The sequence below is a fragment of the Phoca vitulina genome, unplaced genomic scaffold (genome assembly GCF_004348235.1).
Source record: "Phoca vitulina isolate PV1807 unplaced genomic scaffold, GSC_HSeal_1.0 scaffold2, whole genome shotgun sequence".
In the NCBI taxonomy this organism is placed as follows: Eukaryota; Metazoa; Chordata; class Mammalia; order Carnivora; family Phocidae; genus Phoca; species Phoca vitulina.
The window spans coordinates 88,752,834-88,775,144 of record NW_022589705.1 but is presented as its reverse complement, the minus strand read 5'-3'; the positions used below and the strand labels follow the sequence as shown (position 1 = coordinate 88,775,144).

General features: G+C 56.9%; 1 protein-coding gene across 1 annotated transcript; it reads left to right on the top strand.

Annotated features, from left to right (window-relative positions):
• The first annotated feature begins 2,636 nt into the window (after positions 1-2,636).
• Positions 2,637-21,404, top strand: PADI6 (peptidyl arginine deiminase 6). Its single transcript, XM_032418265.1, has 16 exons — positions 2,637-2,794; positions 3,572-3,755; positions 5,521-5,593; positions 7,945-8,012; positions 8,464-8,575; positions 9,367-9,492; positions 12,434-12,612; positions 12,890-12,993; positions 15,190-15,301; positions 16,554-16,661; positions 16,872-17,026; positions 17,569-17,725; positions 17,832-17,955; positions 19,038-19,108; positions 19,957-20,118; positions 20,941-21,404. Exons 1-16 carry the CDS (start codon positions 2,703-2,705, stop codon positions 21,184-21,186), a joined length of 2,073 nt encoding a protein of 690 aa, XP_032274156.1. The 5' UTR covers positions 2,637-2,702; the 3' UTR covers positions 21,187-21,404.
• Positions 21,405-22,311: the final 907 nt, after the last annotated feature.

Sequence of the window (22,311 nt, the reverse complement as noted above, 5' to 3'; positions counted from 1 at the left end):
AGATATAATGGACACGTAACACCGTATAAGGTTAAGGTGCACAGTGTTGAGCTGATACACTTGAACACGGTAATGGGATAGCATGCCACATCATTAACATTTCTTTTGTCGGGGGGGTAGATACAGTTTTATAAAACCAAGTTGGAGGTTTTCTTTTGTGTGGAGTTTGACTTTTGAACCTCTGAGTTGAAATTGTCTGGTAACTGTTTCATGTCTGCTTCCCAGAAACAGATTTGGAGGGGGAGAGGTGCCCGCAGGTGGTGGGTGGGGACCCGGAGGCAGTGGATAGGGAATCACATTGGGGAGGGAGTGTGGTCGGGGGGCAGCGGGAGACAGTGTGCAGGGATGTGGGGGCTACAAAGGTTTTGGGTAACCCATGGGATGCCCTGCTGCTGGGATAGGCCCTTGGAGTTGTCCTGAATTAAGACAAGCAACCTGCCCTTTCCCCCCCCTCCCCGCCACAGTGGAGGAAACTGCCCCCAAGGAAGGGACACAGCCGTGGGAACTGGCAGTGTGGACAGTTCCAGGAGGGGGGCCGGCAGCAGCTGGGGGATAAGTGCCTGTGTCCTGAAAGGGGTCAGGTGGCGTACCATAGCATCCGCCACCGTGACCTAAATTGACCATGGGACCTGGTTACCTGAGTGATGAAGGAAATTTCCTGAGGAGCCGAAGGGGACAGTCTACACTGAGCAAGCATGCAGGGAGCTGTGGGAGTCTAGGAAAACTTGCCTCATGGTCACAGAGCCCTTGGTTTGGTTGGAGAGCCCGATGGAAGCCCACTGGGGTATCTTTTTGAGGGGTATGGGGGTCATGTAGTCATTTGCACCCCAAGAATTTATTGAGCACCTACTATGTCCAGGACTCTTTTGTGGGTGCTGGGGATTCAGTGGTGAACAGGAAGCCCCCTGGAGAGGAGCAAGGCCCACTCTAGATCCCTCCAAGTCCCTTCCATGCCCAGAGGGGTCTCCAGGTTGAGAGTGCTCCTCCCCCACAGTGCTCAGAACACTGCACAAGGCAGGGCTGTCTGAGGTCAAGGGGGACAGAGGTCCCAGACGGTTTGGCTCCAGAAGCCAGAGCCCAACCCTCAGCAGCCCCTCCCCAGTCCGACCATCCCCTCCCCCCAGCCCACCTCTGGCGGTGTGGGTGGGAGCATACACGGGCTGAGCGCCTCCTGCCTGCTTAATATTTGCCCCTTTCAGCCCGAACAGAAGGGGCTTTCGGGTCTTCCTGGCCAACCCGCTGTGTCCCAGAGCCCCCTAAGTAAAGCCACCCCTGACAGTTATGTTGCATGCTTAACGCTTCCAAGGAAGGATAGTTCTACTTTTAGTCCCGAATTTAACAAGCCTGGCTGACCGAGCCGAGTTCACTCAGGACCCAACTTATGTACCCTGTGCTGTTACACACTGGTTACACGTCACCACGTTGTGTGTCAGGGCCAAAGACTGAAAACAAATGTGTCTACCTATCACGGTGCCGCTCTGCTGGGAGGACCGTGCGGCCACAAAAAAGGATAAGGATGCTTTTCACAAGCTGCCAGGACGAACTTCTCTCCAAGTTGTACTAGGAAATGCAAATAGCAAGAAATGGATACTACGTAGCATATGCCGCCGCTTACATAAAACTAAGAAGGAGGGGAGGATATGCATACATGTTTGCTTGGTCCTGTGTTACATTTATATGGAAAGACACAGAAGAAACGGATACCACCGAGCGCCTCCAGAAGGAACTGGGTGGGTGAGAGAGCAGGAGGGACACTGTCGCAAGCCCCTTTTGAACTTGGAACCATGTGAACGTGGTACCTGTTCAAGAATAACCATAAACCCTCACTTTAAACCATAACATGAACACTGCTTTAAAATTAGCTGGTGAGTCCCCTGGGCTGGAGCTGTTCTCATTTCTTTGCCCAGTGCTTAGGGACGATGGGAAGCAGCTGGCGAACTGGGATCAGCAGGGGCTCCTCGGTTCATTCATTCCACCAACACTTGCCATGCCCCCTCGGGGAGCTGATGCCACCACTCTGGACAAGGAGTGCCCCCCAATCACCTGAGGATGGGACTCAGGTTCCTGGACCACACCCCAGACCTGCCAGGCCCAGGAGTCTATAACGGTAACAAGCCTCCTGATCCTTTTTGCAACCACCACGCATTGAGGACCACTGGTCCAGCACTTTGCCCGGCTCATCTCAGCAATTTTCTGGAAGCACTGAGGCCCCAGTGCCCGGCAATGCTGCCGCGCGCTGCCCTCCTGACCACCACCCCACATACCCCCCTGCGGATATGTGCTCCTGACGGCACCTTCCAGCCGAGTCTGTCCTACAGTGTCATGGCCAGGTTGCCCAGCGCCCCGGGCACCAGCTCCCCAGAGCCCCTCTTGCTCCCAGCTGAAGGCCAGAGACCTAAGCAGCCAGCCTCAGATGCCCTGGATCTGCGGGAACTAGCTGCCTGGTAGATTAGTGACCACGGGGCTCGGACCCCACCTGCTCCTCCTCACCACCCCCTTACCCCCACCCCAGCAAGTCTCAGTGGAGAAAATCAGCCACACCTGGGCGGCTGCTGAAGCCTCCTTAACAAGGGGCTGGGCTGGGGAGGCCCTGAGCCCATAAGAGGGGAGGGCGCAGGTGAGCCCTGGCATTATTTGAGGTTGCTGTGCTGAGTCAGGGTCATTGCGTGGGTCTGAGGGTAGTCAGCTTGGAGGGCCGCGCTATGTCTTTCCAGAGCATCATCCACCTGTCCCTGGACAGGCCCGTCCATGCCCTGTGTGTGCTGGGCACGGAAATCTGCTTGGATCTCAATGGGTGAGGAGCTGGGGGCTCTGCCGGGGCTGGCTGGGGGGCGGGGCGGGGCCGGGCAGGGAGGCTGGCGCCTGGTTCCCGTACTGGGGTTGCCCCTAGGTTATGTGGGGGCCGGGGGTCACCTCCCTTCTCTGCATCTTTGGCTCCTGCCCCATCCCCTCATCTAAGGGCCCCCGGTCCTGACCCTGCAGGATTCTGACCTAAGTCCTGCCTCTGCCCTGCGTGGGCTAAGGAACCCTAGACGAACAAGTGCCTTGCCGATCCTGTCCTCTTACCGGTGAAATGGGGGCGAGGCTGGCTCTCTAGGAGGCCATGAGGATTAAGGGAGGGGGGCTCCTGTAAAATGGAACCTTAGTGGGGGGGAGGAGGGCTGACTTGCTCCTGAGGCCGGGTCTTCCCCAGGGTCACCGCACGGACCTCCCGAGGCCCAGGTCCTGTCTCTCCCTCTACGGGGATCCTTTCTGACTCAGACAAACGGCTCCTCCCTCCATGGGCTTACAAATAAGATGTAGCGTTGGTAACTTCTGGAGCCTCGGCGGGAGGGTAGGCTCTGGACTAGAGCTAGCGGGGGAAGGACACGGGGTCCTTGGAGTGGGGGAAGGTAGGAGTGAGGCTGAAGTTGTGTGAGGACCACAAACCTGCCCTGACCAGCCGGCCTCTGCCTCAACACCCTAAGGAGAGCCGCGGTCAGGGCCCATCCCCCACCAAGCCGGCTGCCCTGTGGGCCGAGAACGGGACACTCTTGTGCCCTAAAGTCTGTCTCCTCGTCGGGCCAACCAGGTGTGCCCCGGAGAAGTGCAAATCGTTCACGGTCAGTGGCTCTCCTGGGGTCTTGGTGGATATCCCCAACACGGTCCCAGCAGTGAGCGGGGAGGAGGCCGCCCCGACCCGGTGGCCTCTGTCGCATCCCATAGACGTGCTGGTGAAGATGACCTCCCCCAGCTCCGCCATCGACAGTGACAAGGTAAGCCTGGGCGTGGGGGATGAGGGGGCATCTCCTAGCTGCGGGAGGGGGCTCCCTCCCAAAAGATGGTGTTTCCTGGGCCCCGAGTCTGTGAAACATGCAGGTGTTCTGCCTGATGTTCAGTGCTCGCACCGAAACTGTGAGGGGGCTGCTCCATGACCCCAGGACACAAAGAAGCAGGCAGGGAGGGAGGGAGTGATCAGCAGAGCCAGGATTCAAGCTCCAGCACGTCTGTCTCCTCCCTGTGCTCCTGACCACGACTCCGGCCTAGCTTCCCAACAAGCTGCTTTTCAAGTCTGGCTCAAAGTTCTTAGCAGCAAAACTCAGATGGGCTTTTTGACCAAGGCTGGTCTTCGGGGGTGTGAAGATCTTAAGGAAACTGAAGAGCTAATGTGTAGTAAGTGCATATGCTGTGTACTGGGTATCTGGAGTTCTGGTTCAAGAGGTCGGCCTTACCCCCATCTTACATACGAAGAAACTGAGGCACGGAATGACCTCTAGACTCAACCTGAATGACATGACTAGAGTGGGAGAGATCTAGGATTTGAGCCCAAGGCTGTGTTCTTTCCCCTGGGCAAGCTGTCTCCCCTAATGGGGCACCGGTGGTGGCGGGGAGGGTGACCTCCTTGGAAAGCCGGCTCCTGAGTTTGGCGTTGGTGGTGGTTCTGTGGTTGCAGCTGATGGCTCATATGGGGCGATTGGAACCACCAGGGACTCTCTAACACTCAGCACCCAGACCACACCTCCTGCCAATTAAGTCAGCCTCCCAGGTGGGCCCCTGCCTTCTGCGGCTCAGCTCTCCAGCCGACTCCAACATGAAGTGGGGGTGAGAACACGGAGGCCCGTTCAGGACTAGGGCACTTGGTCGGCAGAACTTGCTGGAATAGTCTGCCGGTGATGGGCAGGTGACAGATGGGTAGAACACACCCCATGCTGCACTCTGCCCAGGGCAGGCACCTCCCTCGGAGGCAGGTAGAACACTTAATCGCTGCCTAGCTCACAGGGAAGATTCGCAGCTGTGATGCATCCTGGCTGAGCCCAGAGACCTGAGAAGCGTGGTCTGCCCGCAGCTCAGCGTCCAGCACGGTCAGGAGTGGTCCGCTGAGGGAGACACTGGGCCTTGGGGGACAGAAGTTTCCATTTAGGAAGAGGTGGTGGGTCACATGCATGAGAACATGGCCCCAGCTGCTGGCTAGTTCTCTGGTTTGTGATGAAGGCTTTGTGGTCCAGGCCAAGTGGCTGAAGGGCAGGTCTTTGTCCAATGTATAGAGGCCCTCTGGAAGCAGATTTGGTGCACGACCCAGGAAAGACTGCGTTCCGATTCCAGGCCCCACCCCAGCTGTCCTACTTGCTTTTGAGTGAGCAGTTGAACCACTGGGAGCCCCTGCTTCCCCATGGCCCATCTCTGGGGCAACAGGTGGGGTCCCAGGAATGCAGGGGAAGAGTAGGGGGGATGTGTAGCCCAGTCTAAATCTTGACCTCTGAGCCAGACAGCCTGGATCTTAAAGCTCGTGCCACCCCTTTCTGGTTGAATGTAGGGCAAGTGCCTTGATCTCTCTCTGCCCTTAGGGTAGAGCCCACCTGGGAGGGTTGTAGTCAGGCCGCCACGTGGAGGACCCTGCCCCAGCTCACAGTCAGACATCAGAAGCTCAGAAGCTGTAACGTGAGGCCGAAGTCCAATGGCCGGACGTGGGTACTTAGCCCAAGGTCCTGTTCTTGCCCCCCTGCCCTCCCCTCCCATGGGTGCCGGCCGCTATCTCTACAGGTTTTGGTCTCGTACTATCTGCCTGACGAGGACATCCCCGTGGCCACGGCTGTGCTCTGCCTCACTGGTATTGGTGAGTGTGCTCGTACCCCGGGAGGGGGGGCGGGCGCTGGAGCAGCAAGAGGGGCCGAGGGGCTCTCCCTGTAATTTACCTCCTGGGTCCTGGATGGACTCCCCCCAACATGCCCATTCACGGTCCCTTCTCTGCCGCCCTCACTCACTGCTGGTCTCGTTCCCTGAGAGCGGGCATGGGAACTTCCCTGAGCTCCTGTTGTCCTGCCCACCTACCCTCAGCCCCGCCTGCATTCTGCCACCTGTTATAACTGGGGATGTGTCTGGTGCAAAGTTAACCTTCTCACATTAGATCCTTTCCCCTCTCATTCATTCAGAAACTTCCTTCGGCAATTTACTGATGTAGGAAGCCACTACCCCTCCCCCACAGCTCCTTTTCTGGATCATTCCAGAACAAGCAGGAACCTCTATTCCTTTAATAGGAGCACGTTATGCTGCCTAGTCTCTTAAGGAACAAGAAACAACCTCTGCTCTCTTAAACCTGCTTCTGGATCATCTTCGAGCCCTACTCCCCTAACTCTACACCCTCCGTTTCTCTTCCCTTTCTCTGGTACCGTCTCAAGTCAGACCCCCCCAGGAGCACTGCCCTTATGGAGGTCCCTAAGCCCACTGGTCCTCGGTCTTCCCCTGCCTTGACCTGGCAGCAGTGTTTAATACAACTGCTCACCCTTTCTGGACCCATTTTACCTGAAACCTTTCAGGGACCCTGCACCCAGTTTTCCTTCTACCTAGCCGGCTGTTCCTTCTTGGGTCCCTTTGCTGGATCCTTCATCCCCCACCCACCACCCAGCCTGGTAGAAGTGCTTCAAGCTCTTCCAGCCAGGCGTCTCCCACAAACTTGGGTATCTGCTAACCCAGTGTGATTTCTTGGGTGTCTAACCAACATTTCAATCTTTAACCCAAATGGAACGGGTTCTACTTCCGGGGAAGATGGTGGCAGAGTAGGAGGACCCGAATTGGTTTTCTTTTCCTCCAGCGCCTACCTTCCTGATAGTCTGCCCATTGTCGTGGACTGTGGTCCACCCTTCTAGCTGGTCAGGCCTAAACGCTGGGTGTCCCTCTTCCCTCTCCCTCCACCCATGTCAATCCATAGGTCTTGTTGCTGTTTCCTCAAAGTTGGCTGGAATCCAGCCACAAGCCATGTTGATGCTCTCAGCTGGTCCGAGCCACCATCCTCTTACCTGGGTCACTGCACAGGTTCCCTGGCGGGGGGGGGGGGAGGTGTCCCTGCTCTGTCCTTACTGTTCCACCGTCCACTCCTGACCTGGCTCCCAGAGCAGTATGTTTTTAGAAGGATATCTGATAACGTCTCCTCGGATTAGAGCCTTCCAATGCTTCTGCATATTTGGATTAAAGCTGACGTCCCTTTTACCCACAAAACCTACATGAGCTCGTCTATCTCTGCCCCGTGGCCTGTTTCTCTTCTCCATGCTCATTCTGCTCTGGGCACGCTGGCCTCTGGACCCTTGACCTTGCCACCTTGCACTTCCTGTTCTAATTACTTTTACCCCAATATTAACACTGATCCCTTTTCTGCCTCCTTCCGGCCTCTGTTCATATTTCCATTCTTTAGAACACTCCTCTGATCGTCTAAAACTGAAACAAAGCCCCCATCCCCTTCCTTGTTTCCCACGGCACTTTTACCATCAGAAACAATATGCATTTTGCTTATTTCTTGACCCCTCGCCACTGTTGCATGTGGTGTGTGTGCTCTGACACTCTCCTCCCTAAGATTGAAGAAGACTGGGCCTGTCTAGCACGCTGCCGTAGCCCTAGGACCTAGAACTGTACCTGGTTCGTAGCAGGGATCCGGTCCCTGAGCATCCGTGCCAGGTGCAAAGTACACGCAGCGACTGTGGTCTGTTCTTCTGGCCATGGCATTCCAGTTGGGACGGAGCACATCAGGAGACAAGCTCTATGAACAAAAATGAAACCAGGGCAGAGCCGCGTGGTAGTCAGTGTGTGGTGGGGAGGAGTGGAAGGTGGAGTGTAAAGACTGTAAGAGGAGCCTCTGAGGATACTCAGGCAGAGACCGGATCCTTCAGCTCTACGAGGCTTGGGATTGCTGTGGATTGAGCCCTTCCTAAGTCTTAGAGCTTAGAGATGGCATTCGGACCCCAGTGGACTTGGTTTGTGAACTCCCAGGGGGTTGGGGGAGACATGCGGATACTTGGTCCTCTCCAGGCTTGCTCAGAGAAGCAGTCTGCCTTGGAGGAACTTTCTTCTAAGCTGACAGCATGCCTGAAAGGCTGGGCATCCCTGATCCCAGCTTTGGGCACCGCTAGGGTTACCTGGCACTTCGAGGCTCCGTCCAGCAGGTCTGGGTGGCGGAAACTTTCCCTCTTGTTTCAGTGGTCTCCCTGGACGTGGACATCTACCGCAGTGGGCAGGTCGAGATGACGAGTGACAAGCAGGCTAAGGTGAGGCTGCCTGGGGAAGGGCGCGGGCCCAAAGACTGGCTTACATGGTGTCTTTGAAGTCCAACAGCTCCGATACAATCAGAACTGATGAAGTCCGTGTCTAGCTCTTTCAAAAAAACTAAAATGTCTGGTGACCCTAGGTCCCCATCCTTGCCTGCTTGTTCGGTCAACCAGAACAGGCTCCCTGCGTGGGACGGGTCTCCTCCCGTTTGCCTCCGTCCCTGCTGCCCCAGCACTGAAACCAGGCAGCGAGCTGTGACCGGCAGCCAGCTTTCCCCTGCCTCTCCCCCCACTGCCCTGACGTGGCCTGCTTCTTCTAAGTGCTTGAGGTCCCCAAGAGGTCCCTGTCACCCTGGAGAAAGCTTCGGCTCTGCTCCTGATGCAGGGTAGCATCTGGAAAGCAGGATTTCCCTGGCTTCTTCCTGAGTCAACATTCCTGTCGTCTTTGCAGAAAAACTGGGTCTGGGGTCCCAGCGGTTGGGGTGCCATCCTGCTTGTGAACTGCAGCCCTGCTGACAAGGTCCAGATTGTAGACAAGACCACGAAGGTGTTCTTTCCAGAAGGTGAGGACTGGCCGCTGTCCTGGGACTGTGGCCGCTTTTCTCCCCGGGGTCTACCTCTCCCTGGGCCTTTGCTGTCACACCCCTCAGCGAACATGGATTCCAGGCTGAGGTGTCCCCGCTCTGAGCCTAAAGTCTCTTGTCAGAGGCTTGAAGCTTGTAACTAGGAAGAGGCCACATGGCTCCGTGGGAGCAGTGTGGGTCCTGGTGTCAGGTAACAAACTTATATCCTAGCTATGGACTTGAGTGTGTTAACTTCCCTGGTCTTGTTTTGCCATCTGTAAAATGGGGATGATCTAGCTGGCTTCACAAAGTAGTTGAGAAGGCTAAACATGAGGGAGTTGCGAACATCTTCCTAAAAGCCCTCTTGTGACCTGGGCCAGGAACCCCGACTGTCTTAGGCAAGAGCAGTCTTGGATCTGGTCCTCACTTGTGGTTGGGACCAAGGTTCTGGGTCTTAGCAGTATAAAGGGATGCCCTGGTTCACACCAAGGCTGGAGGGGGACCCCCTCTGGGCGGACCGTGCCAGGCCCTGTTCTCAGTGTTTGTAGGGGCTGTGCATTCTCCCCAGCTGTATGGGGTGAGTGCCGTCCTAACTCCTAGCAGACCCCAGGGACGGCAAGTGGCCTGTGGCCATGTGGGGAAGCAGGCAGCAGAGACCTGTTGCAGGGCTGGGCCAGAACAGGAGGCAGAGGGTCCCCAGGGCCCCGATATAGGATCCCCACCCCTGGCCCTACTGCTCCTCAGTGCTGGCCTTCGGAGGCCCCCGAACCTTTACCTTGTCTTTTGCCCAGAAATAAAGAGTCTGTCTCAGATGACCCTGAATGTTCAAGGGCCCGGCTGCGCTTTAAAGAAATACCGGCTGGTTCTCCACACCTCGGAGGAAGAGGCAGAGAAGGCCAGAGTCTACCGGCCCCAAAGTGAGTTTCTTGCACCAACTCCAGCTTCACCTACTCTTCCAAAGCATCGGGGGGCACTGTGGCCACATGTCATTCCCAGCAGGGACCCTGTCGGAGGCCTGCTGGGACCTGGGGCTGCAGGTGGGGGCCTGGTGGGGCCACGCTTGTGTCCCTGGGACACGCTGGCTGCCACCTCCAGACTGAGCCTGTACGTGTGGGTGAGTCTCTGTACTTCCAACCACTTCGCCAGTAGGGATGACGGCAGTGCCTGTCCTGCAGGGTTTTCACGGCTGGGAGAGAAGAAACGCGCAGTGGCTGAAGCCATGGCCTTACACAGACGAGCTAAGCTCTTCTCCCAATTACCCCTGCCAGAAGGGGCCATCTTCACTCCTCTACAAGGCCCCACTAGATTGAGTTTCCAGAGCTCGGAAGCCAAGGGCCGGTGTGGCAGCTGTGCGAGCTTGTCCATCCCAGGCGCCATACCACACCTGCCCATCTGTAGCCCTACCAACCTGGAAGGCAGGTGCACGTTCCTGTTCTATAGATAAAGGCGCAAGGGCTGCTGGTTTAGAAAGCGGAGGTAGACGTGTCCAGCAAAATGTCCTTGAATGAACAAGTTTTTCATGTAAACTGGCTTAGTATTCTGTGCCTCTAAATTCTTTAAATCGAGGTTGAACGTTGTTTCTGGAGAAATGTGCCATGCTCCCTTCTCTTAAAACCCAAGTTCAGCTTCAGTTGGGGGACTAGGGAAGGCTCTGCTGTAGATCGACCACCTCCCAGTCTCCAGCACTGGAGAGCATGCCTCGGCTGCTTCCCTCACCTGTGCTCAGGGGCCCTCGCTCAGTCTTCTGCTCCGTCTCTTCTGCAGACCACAGCTGACCTTGGAAGTGATGTGGGACCAGCCACGAGAGGCAGCCCAGGTTGGTTGTATGTGGTCCTTCCACATGTGGGCTGGGAGTGAGCCTTAGACCCATGGGTCTAAGCCTGGTTCAGCCACGAGGATGCTCTAGCCCAGTGTGGCCCGTTGGGTACCAGTAATGGAGGCAGTGACTTGTGTACCTTGCTAAAGATGTTGTAGCTCGTCACCCATATCAAACTGTCGGGTTTTGCACTCAAAAACGAAACAAAAAACTTAGGGGTGCCTGGCTGGCTCCATCAGAAGAGCATAGGACTGTTGATCTCAGGATCTTGAGTTAGAGCCCCATGTTGGATGTAGAGATTACATAAAAATAAAATTTAAGTAGGCTCCACGCCCAGTGTGGAGCCCAATGTGAGGCCCGAGCACATGACCCGGAGATCATGAGCTGAGATCAAGAGTTGGACGCTTAACAGGTTGAGCCACCCAGATGCCCCTTAAAAATTAAAGTCAAGAATACAGGGCAAGCAGGTGCCTGGCTGGTTTAGCCTGTAGAGCATGTGATTCTTGACTGTGGGGTTGAGTTCAAGTCACATGTTGAGGGTAGAGTTTATTTTTTATAAGTTAAAAAAAATTTTTAAAGGGCAGGGACACACAGTGCACTGTGTTTTCACAAGCCCTCCAGGTGATTCTGAAGCAGGCTAAAGTTTGAGAACACTGTTCTGTAAGATATAGCAAAGGAGTCTGAGGGGAGATTTCCAGAGAAATAGAAAGCCAGAGGAAGTTCTAGAAACAAAGGAAAGTGAGGGCCGTGATCGGCCGTGGCAGATGCTGTTGCTAGGCTAATCAAATCTGTGATAACGTCTCGGGTTTTCAAAATGCCGGTCATTCATGAATTTGGTAAGAATGCGGGGCTGGAAGCGAAGTGGGCAGACCGTGGACGTGCACGTGGGAGGACTCTGCCGTAAAGGGAACCGTGTGGAGGTGGTGACTGGGGGGCTGGAAGGGAGGGGGAGTGACTGGAGATGGACAAACACGGCACATCTGTGCAGGGGGCATGATCAGGCGGAGGTGAGGAAGCGCCTCTCAGAGGAGGGAGCTAGGGAGGAGGACATGCCCTGCGGAGGACCCGAGAAGCGGAAGCGCTAAGTAGGACAGCAGTGTGACAATAGTGTTCCTGAGTGGTGGTGAGGTTTGGTCTGCTCCTAAAGTGGGGTCTTTCAGCATGTGGTTCCTCTGGCTGCTTGGGTACCAGAGCGCTCTGCAGAGGATGCGGTGCCTAGATGGTTCGGGGCCTTGGTGGCCCAGGGAAACCTAGACCGGGATCTCCTAGAGTTGGCATCCTTCTAGAGGCTCTAAGTAGGAGTAGCTGCCATCAGGGCAGGGCGGCCACACTGGGAATGGGTCGGAAGGACAAGGAGAGTGGCAGGAAGGTCAGGTGGGGAAGCTTGGTGGCCTCGAGTCGGGACGATCTCTGCAAATGGAGAGCAAACAGATCTGGGATTGAATTAACTAGAGACAACCGCAGGGTGTGGTCAACTTCTTTCCTGTGCATGGTTTTCTATTTCACAACCCACGAAACCCGAAGGTGCTAGGCTCTGAACAGCCGATAGGAACTTTCCTGAGCTGCTCAGGAAATGATCCGAGGCCTACCCTGGCCGACAGACCATTCCCACGGACCCCTCCCTAGTGCTTACTCGAGTAGGGTCTGGTTTTTCAGATAAGGCTGCCAAGCCCAACTTTGCAGCTTCTCACCTTTGAGGCTTTTGAGGATTTCTTCCCCAAAGCTGGTCCAACCTGCCTCAGGCCTTCACCCTGGACCGAGAGCCTTGAAGGCCGGCATCTTCATCCAAGTCCCGGCCCTTGATATGGGATAGGTCTTTGAACAGTGTTCGTGAGCTCTGGCCCTTGTTCGGGAACAAATGCTTAATTGTCCCCAAGCCCTAAGCATCAGAAATGCGGGGACAGAAAAGCCAGCTTGGGTCCTGCTCTGCTGGAGCTCCGAACCTGGCTTCTGTCGGGAGGATCGAGCCGGAACCCCCACTGTCCGATGTGGAGACGGGCACCGGGCCACGTCAGCAGCTGGCCCATCCCTTCTGTCCTCAGGAGACAGCTCAAGCACCTTTGAGGTGCTGCTGGGGCCTGGCCAGCACACCTATACGTTCGCCCCCCTTGAGAACCACCTGAAGGAAACCTTCTACGTTGAAGCCATGGAGTTCCCGTCTGCTGACTTCTCGGGCCTCATCTCCTACTCTGTCTCCCTGGTGGAAGAATCGCAAGACCCGGTATGTCCCCTCAGGTAGACCAGCAGCCCTGGGGCCAGGGGCCATGTGGGGAGGAAGCCTCTCTCACGCGGCACAGGGACGGCGGCGGGTGGGTGGGGGGAGACCAGGCTTGCTGCGGGTAGAGCTAGGGTTAGGGTCTCGTGCCACCTGTGGGAGAGCACCTGGCAGAGGATGGGGAGGGCCCAGAGGTGGGCAGGGCTGAACAGCTGGAGGCCTGCGGCTGGGGGGAAGGGGACATGGAAGCAGCTTGCTGATGGGACCCTGTGTGACGTTGCAGTCAATTCCAGAGACCCTGGTGTACAAGGACATGGTAGTGTTCCGGGTGGCCCCTTGCATTTTTACTCCCAGCACCCAGATGCCTCTAGAGGTCTACCTGTGCAGGTAAGAGACCCTCGGGCTGCCTGCGCCAGGTCCTTCCTGGTATTCTGTCCGTCTGCAGGGCCGGAGGGGGTGGGTCGAGATCACTAGACTTCTCCCCATGCAGAGTGAGCTTCTGTTGCCTGAACTGTCTAGTCCTACCCCCAAGATAGTCCTTGCTTGGAGTCCTGTCTAAACCTGTACAGTGCTGGGGACGGAGCAGTGAATGTGACCGTCCCTCTCCTGCTCTCATGGGGAGGTGGACGACAGCATGGCTCCAGGTAGTGGCCAGTGCTGGAAAGCAGGGTGAAGGATAGGCACGTGCGCCAGGGACAGCAGGGAGGCCCAGAGAGCCAGGAACGAGCCGGCAGGAGCAGGAGGAGGATGGCAGGACCAAGGCAGCGGGGCCTCGGGGGCTGTAACAGACCCCAGATGCAGTGGTTTGAAGTCCACGTTCTCCCCCTTAGATGGCCACAGGTAGGAGGGTTGCGTTGTTCGGTCACAGAGGGGCCCTGACTCCTCTGTCTTGTGCTAATGCCTTTCCCTGGGGTGGCATCTCCATCTTTGTGACGGAGGCTCGGCCCAGGCATGTTCACGCCCCAGGAAAGAGGAGGAGTCAAAGTCGGGCAGAGCGGTCATGCGTCCCTGCTGAGGTCTAGAAGTCTCCTGAACCACTTCTCGTGCTCATGGCCTGCAGACGGCCACTCTCAGCTGCAGGGAAGCCAGGTGGCCACATACCTATGGAGAAGGGCACAAAGGACCCTGGCTGGTAAAACCTGTGGGAAGCCATCGAGGGTCCCATCTGTAGAAGCACTCCGGCCACCTGGAAAACCAGGGGCACAAGCAGAAGGCAGGACCCAGCTTAGCTACTGCAATGGTGCGAGCCTGACATAGCAGTGGCGCAGGCCAGGGGGTGGGAGCACAGACGTTAGATTCAGGGGTGTGCTGAAGGCAGACCTCCCCCCCTCCCCTGACCCAGGGGAGCTGATGCATGGGCTGTAAGGAGACAAGACTGTCCCCTGGGTTTGGGGTCCCCAGGAAGGTGAATGGTGGTGCCGTTGCTGACTTGGTAGAGTATTGCTTTGGCCCTGGTGACTTAAAGCTGGGGGCACCCACTGGGTCTCTAAACTTCTGGGGCTCAATGGACAGTTGGGAAGCTCGAGACGAGTCTGGGTGCCCCTGGCAGGTGGAGGATGTTCAAAGCCACAGGCCTAGCCATGCTCATCTGAGGACTAGTGCACACAGGGAAGGTAGCTGAGCAGTGAGCTGTGGGGTGATTTAACACAACCAAGAAGGGAGAGGAGGTTCGATTAAAAACCAGGAAGAGTGGAGACCCATAGGTTAGGGGAGAGGGAGGCCAGGTGAGGGGTCAGCTGTGTGAAACCCCAAGAGGAGAACGAGATGCCCATTGGGTTTGGCAAGATGGAGGCCACTCACTGTGCAGTAAGAAATCCTGCATGGTGGCTTTGGAAGCATGGAAAGATGAATGGGAAGGGAGTATGTTGCAAAACTCCAAAGAAATAGGAAGCAAGAAGGGGGTATGGGGCCAAGGGAAGGCTGTTTTTTAAGGTGGGAAGCTGAGAATGCTGCTGATGGAATGATCTAGCAGAGCAGGAAGAATCTGAGAGGAGGGGAAAGGCAGCTCCAGGAACCAAGCTGGTAGGATGTGTCCATAGGTCCTGTTGATAGGTAGGGGGACTGCTCATCTGCGGCTCTAGGAGGGAGAGCAGAGCATGGGGATGAGGGACTTGATAGGAGGATGGCTGTCTGGTGCTAAGGACCAGTTCCAGTTGTCCCCAGGGGCTTTTCTCCAACTATTTCCAGTAACTTGAGTTCTAGGGAAGAAGAAATGTGGAACTGGGCTAACCAGGGTTGGGGTTCTGCCAAGCGAGTCAGCCCAAGCACAGGGGCGAGGGGAGAACTGAAGCCGAGTGAGGAGAAAGGCCATGAACGGGGAAGATGGGGATGACAGCCGCTGAGGACCAGAGGTCCCAGTGAGGGGGCAGCTAGAGCCAGAGCTGGAGGTGTTGGAACCGGCTGCCAGATGGAGATCTTGGAGGTAGTGCAAGAAGGGGACAGCAGCTCTGCTTACCTTGGGGCCGGGGGCATGATCTCTCCTCACCAGGAGGAGGTGCCCCCTGCCCCTGGAAGAGTAAGGCCATGACCAGGGCGGAGGGAGCCTTGAAGGGCTCCCCAGAGTTGGCTTCTCTCCCATGGCAGAGAGCTGCAGGTCCAGGGTTTTGTGAACACAGTGATGGAGCTGAGCGAGAAGAGTAACAGCCAGGTGGCATCTGTCTACGAGGACCCCAACCGCATGGGCAGGTGGCTCCAGGTAACCCCCCACCTGGGGAAAACCCACCTGTTGGGGGAGGGGCTGGGAGACTGCAGGTGGTGCATCTGACCAGCTCCACGTGTCCGTTCAACCTGCCCAGCAAAGCTCAGACTAACTAGAGGTGTCTGTTTCGAGAACTTCAGTAGAGGCTCAGATGGAATGGCTCGCCCAAATCCTAGCCCCTAAGGGATAGCTTAGAGTCCAACTTCTTCCCGTTCCGGACTGTGTGTGTTCGAGACCACAGAACAGGTCTGGCACCTTTGCCTCCTGGCTGTTGGGGCAGGGCTCCCCCTCCAGCGTCCAGCTGGACCTGGCAGAGCCCTGAAGTCTGGTGCTCTCCTCTCCACAAGTAGCTGAGTGAGGACCATACACTGGCCACCATCTAAGTACTAGAGCTACAGGATAGTGGGACGGATCATGCTCCTGCTCCAGCAAGGACAGGGGCTCTCCGTGCTGTGAAAGCAAGATGCCATAGTGAGTCTCTAGCCCAAACGAGGCCGTTTGGGTGGTCAGGAAAAGCTTCAAATTCAGGAAACCGAGCTGGCCGTACAAAGATTGGGGGGTATGTGCTACATTAGACATTAGACATTAGAGCTCTTTGGGTAGAGGCACAGCTGATGTGAAGATCCTAATGTGGGGGTTTACTTGGAGGATCTGAAGAACAGAAGGGCTGGTGTGGCCAGATCAGAGCAGAAAAGCCAGAGGGAGGAAAGAGCCAGATCGAATATTAGGGATCTTTTAAGCCAAGGTAAGGAATAGAAACGAGTTTACAATGAGGTGGGATAACATTGAAAGGTGTGAAGTGAGAGTTAAATGTTCTGATTTAGGTTTTAAAAAGCCCCCTCTGGCTGAGAACTAGAGAACCGGCCTTAGGAAGGGGCAAGAATCAAAGCGCACTGGCTGCAGGGGGGTGGGTAATTTGGGGAAGAGCACGGTGGCTTCGCCCGAATGGTGCCAGAGAGAAGTCCAAGGCTTGTTTGCGGACGGGGTACGGAAGGGAAGAGAAGGAAGAGAAGCTAGGTGACCCAGGTTTTAAACGTGACGCATGGGAGAACAGGTCTGGAAAAGCCCCAAAGAAGGGGATGCCTGAGCTGAGTTTCAGGGGCCAAGCAGGAGTGGGCAGAAGGGGGTCCTGTTGCCCCCCCCCGGAGGTGGCCTGTGTGCAGGGAGCATTGTAACTGGCAAGCTGGACACAGGCAGGAAAGCAGCCGATGGCGCAAGGTGACTCAACTCCTTTTCCTGTCCCCTCCAGGATGAGATGGCCTTCTGTTACACTCAGGCTCCCCATAAGACGCTTTCCTTGGTCCTCGACACCCCTCGGGTCCTCACGCTGGACGACTTCCCCATGAAATACTCCCTGGTGTGGGGCTTGGTTTGGCTGATCTAAACCCTGTCCAACCTGTCAGGCATGGCGCCTGCCCAGAAGGGACGGACTGCCAAGGGGGAGGGGGCCCGAGTGGCTCTGGGGGCAGGGGGTGTGGGAATCTACCTGAGAGTCTGGATCAGGGGTAAGACTGGGGCTTAAAGCCCATCCTTCCTAACAGCCCTGCCCCACTGGGTCTCCTTCCAGAGCCCGGGGGTTGGCTACATGATCCAAGGCACCAAGGACCACAGGGTGGCCAGCATGGACTCTATTGGGAACCTGATGGTGTCTCCACCTGTCAAGGTGGAAGGGAAAGAGTACCCCCTAGGCAGGATCCTCATTGGCAGCTGCTTTTACCCCAGGTGAGGCAAGAGGCCAGGTGGTGGCCAGCTCTTAAAACTGAGGGGACCTAGTAAATCACTGGGTCCCACCTGACTCCCACACGACTCAGCAGGTTATCTGCCCTGGACCTTTCTTTAAACTGCCCAGAAAGGATTTTTGAGTCTTTGATTGTTGTAGGAGACTACAGGTAGAAAAAGCAGACGAACTGTTCATCCTTTGGAGTGGTGATTCCTGGGTTCAGATTGGAAGGATGGTAAATTTGGCTGGCCTAGGGACCAGCAGGAGCTTATCTCTACAAGGTGTGTGGACTTCTTGGTGGCTGTTAATCTAAATCCAAGAGCTACTTGTGTCCCAGGGTTCAGAGCTGGTCTAGCTAGAATCCCTTGGCTTGGTCCGGAGTTGGGCCAGAGGGATTCTTAGCCACCCCATCCTTTATGGACCCCGGTCCCTTGAGTTCAGTGGTTAGAGCAGCCAGTTAGCTGAAGGGAGCCTGACACTGAACAGGTGGTGGCCCACCCGCATCATGTTGGCTCAAGGGCTGTTCATTCCGTCTTACCCTTAGCAAGGAGGGCCGAGACATGGGTAAGGCCCTCCGGGACTTCCTCTACGCCCAGCGAGTCCAGGCCCCGGTGGAGCTCTTCTCGGACTGGCTGATGGTCGGCCACGTGGATGAGTTCATGTGCTTCATCCCCACGCAGGACAAGAGTGAGGGTGACAAGGTCGGTGGGGGTAGGGGTGCAGGCTGGAGAGGGAGGGGTCTCCCCGCTTGTAAAGCCCCTTGGAAGCTTCTGGAGGGGAAGCTAGCATCTGACCCCAGTTTCCCAGGGCTTCCGGCTGCTCCTGGCCAGCCCCAGCTCCTGCTACAGAGTGTTCGAGGAGAAACAGAAGGAGGGCTACGGAGACCTGACTCTGTTTGCAGAGGTCCGGGAGGACCAGCTCCTTTCCAACGGTGAGCAAAGCCCCTGGCACTGGAACAGAAGCAGAAGCCAGTTCCTCCTTTCCCAGATGCCCTCTCTAGAGGGCCGGTCTCCCTTTGTGCTTCCTGCTGCGCAGAGTTCCAGGCAAGCAGGAAAGCCTAACGTGTAGCACATGAGAACCCCTTCTGTTTCGGGGCTATTCTGGTGATGCTAGGGCCGCCCGGGCCAGTCAGCCAGAAGTTCTGGGGGTGGCGGAGGGGCGGCCAAGTGTATGGGAAGGGGACTCCGTGGGGGGATGAGGCAAAACCAGGTGCTACCAACACTCATGTCTACCTACTTGGGGGACGTGGAGTCGAGTGTCTGGGCTTTTGGACTTCAGGGGTCCCCTGGGCACCTTGTGGAAAACCTACGTGGACAGGCGGAGATCATGTGGCTGGGGCACAGTCATTCTGTTTGAAAGTCTGTGGGAACCCAGGGAGGGAGTGCTGGGAAGCTCTCTAGACCCCATGCTCCTCCAAGGGCGGCTTCAGGGTCACCCGGAGGCTTGTCAGAAACACACAATTTCAGCCCCACACTGGACCTGGTGAATCCACCTTTGGGGTGGGGCCCAGGAATCACATGGGTTCTAGAAACACTTCTAGAAGGTGACATTTACTGAGCACGAGCCGCTCAGTATCACACCCCACACGCCGAAGACTGTGTTACCTCAGCTGGGGCCTGAGCAGGCCATCCCTGTCCTAAAGACAAAGCAACTGAGGAACGCAGTTAAATAGCCTAGTCAAGGTCACAGGTAGGAGGTGACTGGGTGGTTTGGGTCACATGATGCACAGATGCCCAGGGGAGAGGGGAGTGGGGGCTGGAGTCACCTGCTAACCTGTTCCAGGCTGTCTCCCCTCCTACCAGGGCCAGAGAGGCTGGGGGCAGCAATAGTCCTCCCTGAGCCCTAATGACCTTGATGTCAGTCCCCAGGGGTGACAGGTGACCTAGGTAGGTCTCTGGAGACGCCAGGTCACCTGTCAGAGTCACCGGGGTAACAATACACCCAGTCGGCCCGGCCCTAGGAGGAACTGCTCCCTGGCCTTACATCCTGCCCGCCCTCTCCTTCCGTCTACAGGGAGGGAGGCCAACACCATCAATCAACTTCTGGCTGATGAAAACATGAGGAAGCAGAACAACTATGTAGAGGTAGGGCCCAGGGGGTGAGGGACCTTCTCCAAAAAGTGGGGGGAGGCATGGACAATTTAGACAAGGTCCTTATTGAGCACCTACTTAGCCCAAGCATCATGAAAGATACTATGATCCTTGATCACCCCCTGAAGCATAGGAGGATAGGGAGGCTTAGCGCCCAGGTGTGAACTAAGCCAAGGAGTAGGGGGAACTGGGTTTGATTCCCAAGTCTGACCCACAAAGACATGCTCTGGGCCACACAAGTTGCCTAGTGTCTGACCAGGAAATAGAGGACACCCCCCCAATTCCCCTAAGAAGCTCCAAGTTCTGGAGACTTGGACCAGGGTCGTCTCCATGCTTCCTGAAGTGGCCCATGAGCTGTGTTCTGGGCCACCCAGCACCTCCAGCCTCGTTGTGAACCACTGGCTAGGAGTTTCCAGAAGAGCTTATCCAACTTCCAGCGGGGAACAGAAGTCTGGAAAAGAGCAAGGACCTGTCCAAGGTCACAGCACAAACCGCTTTGCCCCCTGGGACCTTATGGCTCCTAGCCTAAGGAAGGAAGCAGGGTGCCCATAGAGGACTTCCTCTTGCCCTGGCCTGGCCTGGCCCAGCTCCCCCACTCTGGCCAGGACTGAGGGCCAAACGACCGCCCCCACCCCCATGCTGCCCCACACCGACCAGCTGTGGGATCCCGGCCTTTCCTCCGAGCCCTACGCCCACCACCCCCCGCAGCCCCCAAAGGGAACTGTGTGCCCTCTGTCGGAGGGCGGGCCTGCCATGAAAGGCTGCCCGCACACGGTGTGGGATGAAGACCGTGGCCATTCAGGCCATGACCCTGGGTCTCCCGGCCCCTTCCTGCCCCACAGAAGTGCATTAACCTGAACCGTGACATCCTGAAGAAGGAGCTGGGCCTGGTGGAGAGGGACATCATTGACATCCCGCAGCTCTTCTGCTTGGGGCAGCTGACTAACGTGCCCTCCAACGAGCAGATGGCGAAATTGTTCGCGAGGCCCTACTTCCCGAACCTGGTGAGGCATGCAGGGGCTGGGCTGGGCGGGGGGATGTTCTGCGAACTCCGGCTGGTCTCCTGACCTCCCTGCTGCGGGACTGGAGGCTCAGGCCCAGCAGACAGCGGTGCCTGAGGAAGGGAGGTGTGGAAGCTTTTCTCTCCCTCGGTTAGGGAACACTGCTTCAGGGAGCAGACCAGCAGGTCCCAGGCTGGGTGACTGGCCAAGCAGTGACCATGGGCCAGGCCCTGGGCTCATCCCCAACCCTGAGGGAGCGGTGCTACATGCCCACCTCACAGACAGGGGCACTGCTTGCCCTCTTCTGAATCCCAGGGACACAGGCCCTGCATTCATCACTCACACGTGGTTAGCTTTTAATTCTAGAAGACCAGGGGGCCCCCTGGCACGACGTGGCCCTGGGAGCAGGGGTGGGTAGCAGTGGGGGAAGTGTGTTTGAGGAAGAGAGGCTGGAGTTGAGAAAGGAGAAATGGACCGAAGTCAACCGACAGAGCTTGGGGGGAGGGCATCCCAGGAGAGGCACCCAGATTAGGAAACTTCCTGTCCAGAACAAGAGAAGCGCCGTAGAGAAAGGAAGCAGGGAGATCTGCAGAGCCAGACCGTGGCCCGACCGGGATTTCGGTTTTGCTGAAACCTGTCAGGGCCACGGGAAGGTTCAGCAAAAGTGAGCTGGATTTTGCGGAGGTTGACTGGTCATGTCTGCAGGGACACAGCCTCAAGAAAGCTGCCCTGTGCTTGCTGCGTGTGGTCCAGCCTGACCACCGAGCGGGCTTTCTTCCGTGGCCCTGACCCCGACCTCAGCTTTGCCCATCCTGTCTCTGACAGCTGCAGATGATCGTGATGGACAAGAATCTGGGCATCCCCAAGCCTTTTGGGCCCCAGATCAAGGGCATCTGCTGCCTGGAAGAAAAGATCTGCCAGTTGTTAGAGCCCCTGGGCTTCAAGTGCAACTTCATCGATGACTTCGACTGCTACCTGACTGAAATCGGGGACTTCTGTGCCTGTGCCAACATCCGCCGGGTACCCTTTGCCTTCAAATGGTGGAGGATGGTGCCCGAGCCCCAGGCCTAGCCCCGCCCCAGCGTGAACGGCCCCTTAATCACCATTCCACAGCATCCCAATGCCCTGCCTGTCCGGAGAGCAATACACCCCTCCTCCCCCCGGCCACCCTCGTCCCTCAGTATCCGGAGGGGGTGGCCGACGCTGCCAGCTCAAACCCCCTTGGAAAACGGTCTTCGCAGAGAAGTGGTTACTAAGTATCCATTAAAGTTCTAGGTGTTCTGAATGCATCTTGGTAGTTGTCTTGTTTTGAGGATGGGGATGACAGCTAAGGATGGAAAGTTGAGTCCCTGGGATTCCTGTGGTCAGGCTGCCCCACCTGGGCAGGGAAGGGGGCAGGGACAAGGCTGGACTCAGATTACTTCCATTTGTCTCTAGTTCAAGCCCCTCTGGCAGGCTGGGTCTACACACTTAAGCACAGTGACAGCCTCCAGGCTCGGGGAAGGAAGAGGCATTGCCCCTTGTGGGTAGCTGGCATCTCTGGGGTCAGAGGGACAAGATACAGTGGGGGCAGGCCTGGGGGGGGGGGGTACCTTTGTTAACCTCAAGTGTCCTGGAGAGAAGAAATGCCCATCCTGGGACCCAAAGCTGCCTCTTTCCACCTGTCCGCCAACCCCTGGGTGGATGGCACGAAGACCCTTTTTAGGTAAGTGCTTCTGAGGTCTAACCACCCAGAGGCTCCGCCCCTCCTCCTGCTGATGGGCAATGCCACTGGGATGGGGGAGGGGGGCAAAGACAAGGAGGGGAGGGGAGGCTGGTCTGAGGACCGAGTGCAGCCAGCAGCTGAGAGCCTCCACAGTGGCGGCTGTTGGATGCTCTGAGTGCAGGCGCCTGGGGCCCAGGGGAAGAGCTCAGCCGAGTCAGCCGGGAGCAGCAGCCTGGGAACAAAGGGGGTCAACCCGGACACAGCAAAGTGTCTGGGGCTTCGGAGCACCTGACTGGCTCCTCGGTGCCCCCTGGTGGGCAGTTGGCTGTACAGCGGAAGGCGGCTGGCCCTGGCCTGGAGCACCTCTGTGACCGGGGCTTACGTGGCAGATGACAGACAGGAGGGCTCGGGTTCCCCTTGGAAGTGGGGGGCAGGGGGAAGGGTGGGGAATGAGGACAGACGTTTCTGGGCACATGGACCTACCCCTGTTC

What these genes read in the sequence shown, in the direction of transcription:
- PADI6 (XM_032418265.1), top strand. Translation starts at nt 2,703, where the DNA reads ATGTCTTTCCAGAGCATCATCCACCTGTCCCTGGACAGGCCCGTCCAT. An exon ending in CTAGAGGTCTACCTGTGCAG is followed by an intron (nt 12,994 to 15,189) that starts GTAAGAGACCCT and finishes CTCCCATGGCAG; the next exon opens with AGAGCTGCAGGTCCAGGGTT. An exon ending in GGCCCTACTTCCCGAACCTG is followed by an intron (nt 20,119 to 20,940) that starts GTGAGGCATGCA and finishes TGTCTCTGACAG; the next exon opens with CTGCAGATGATCGTGATGGA.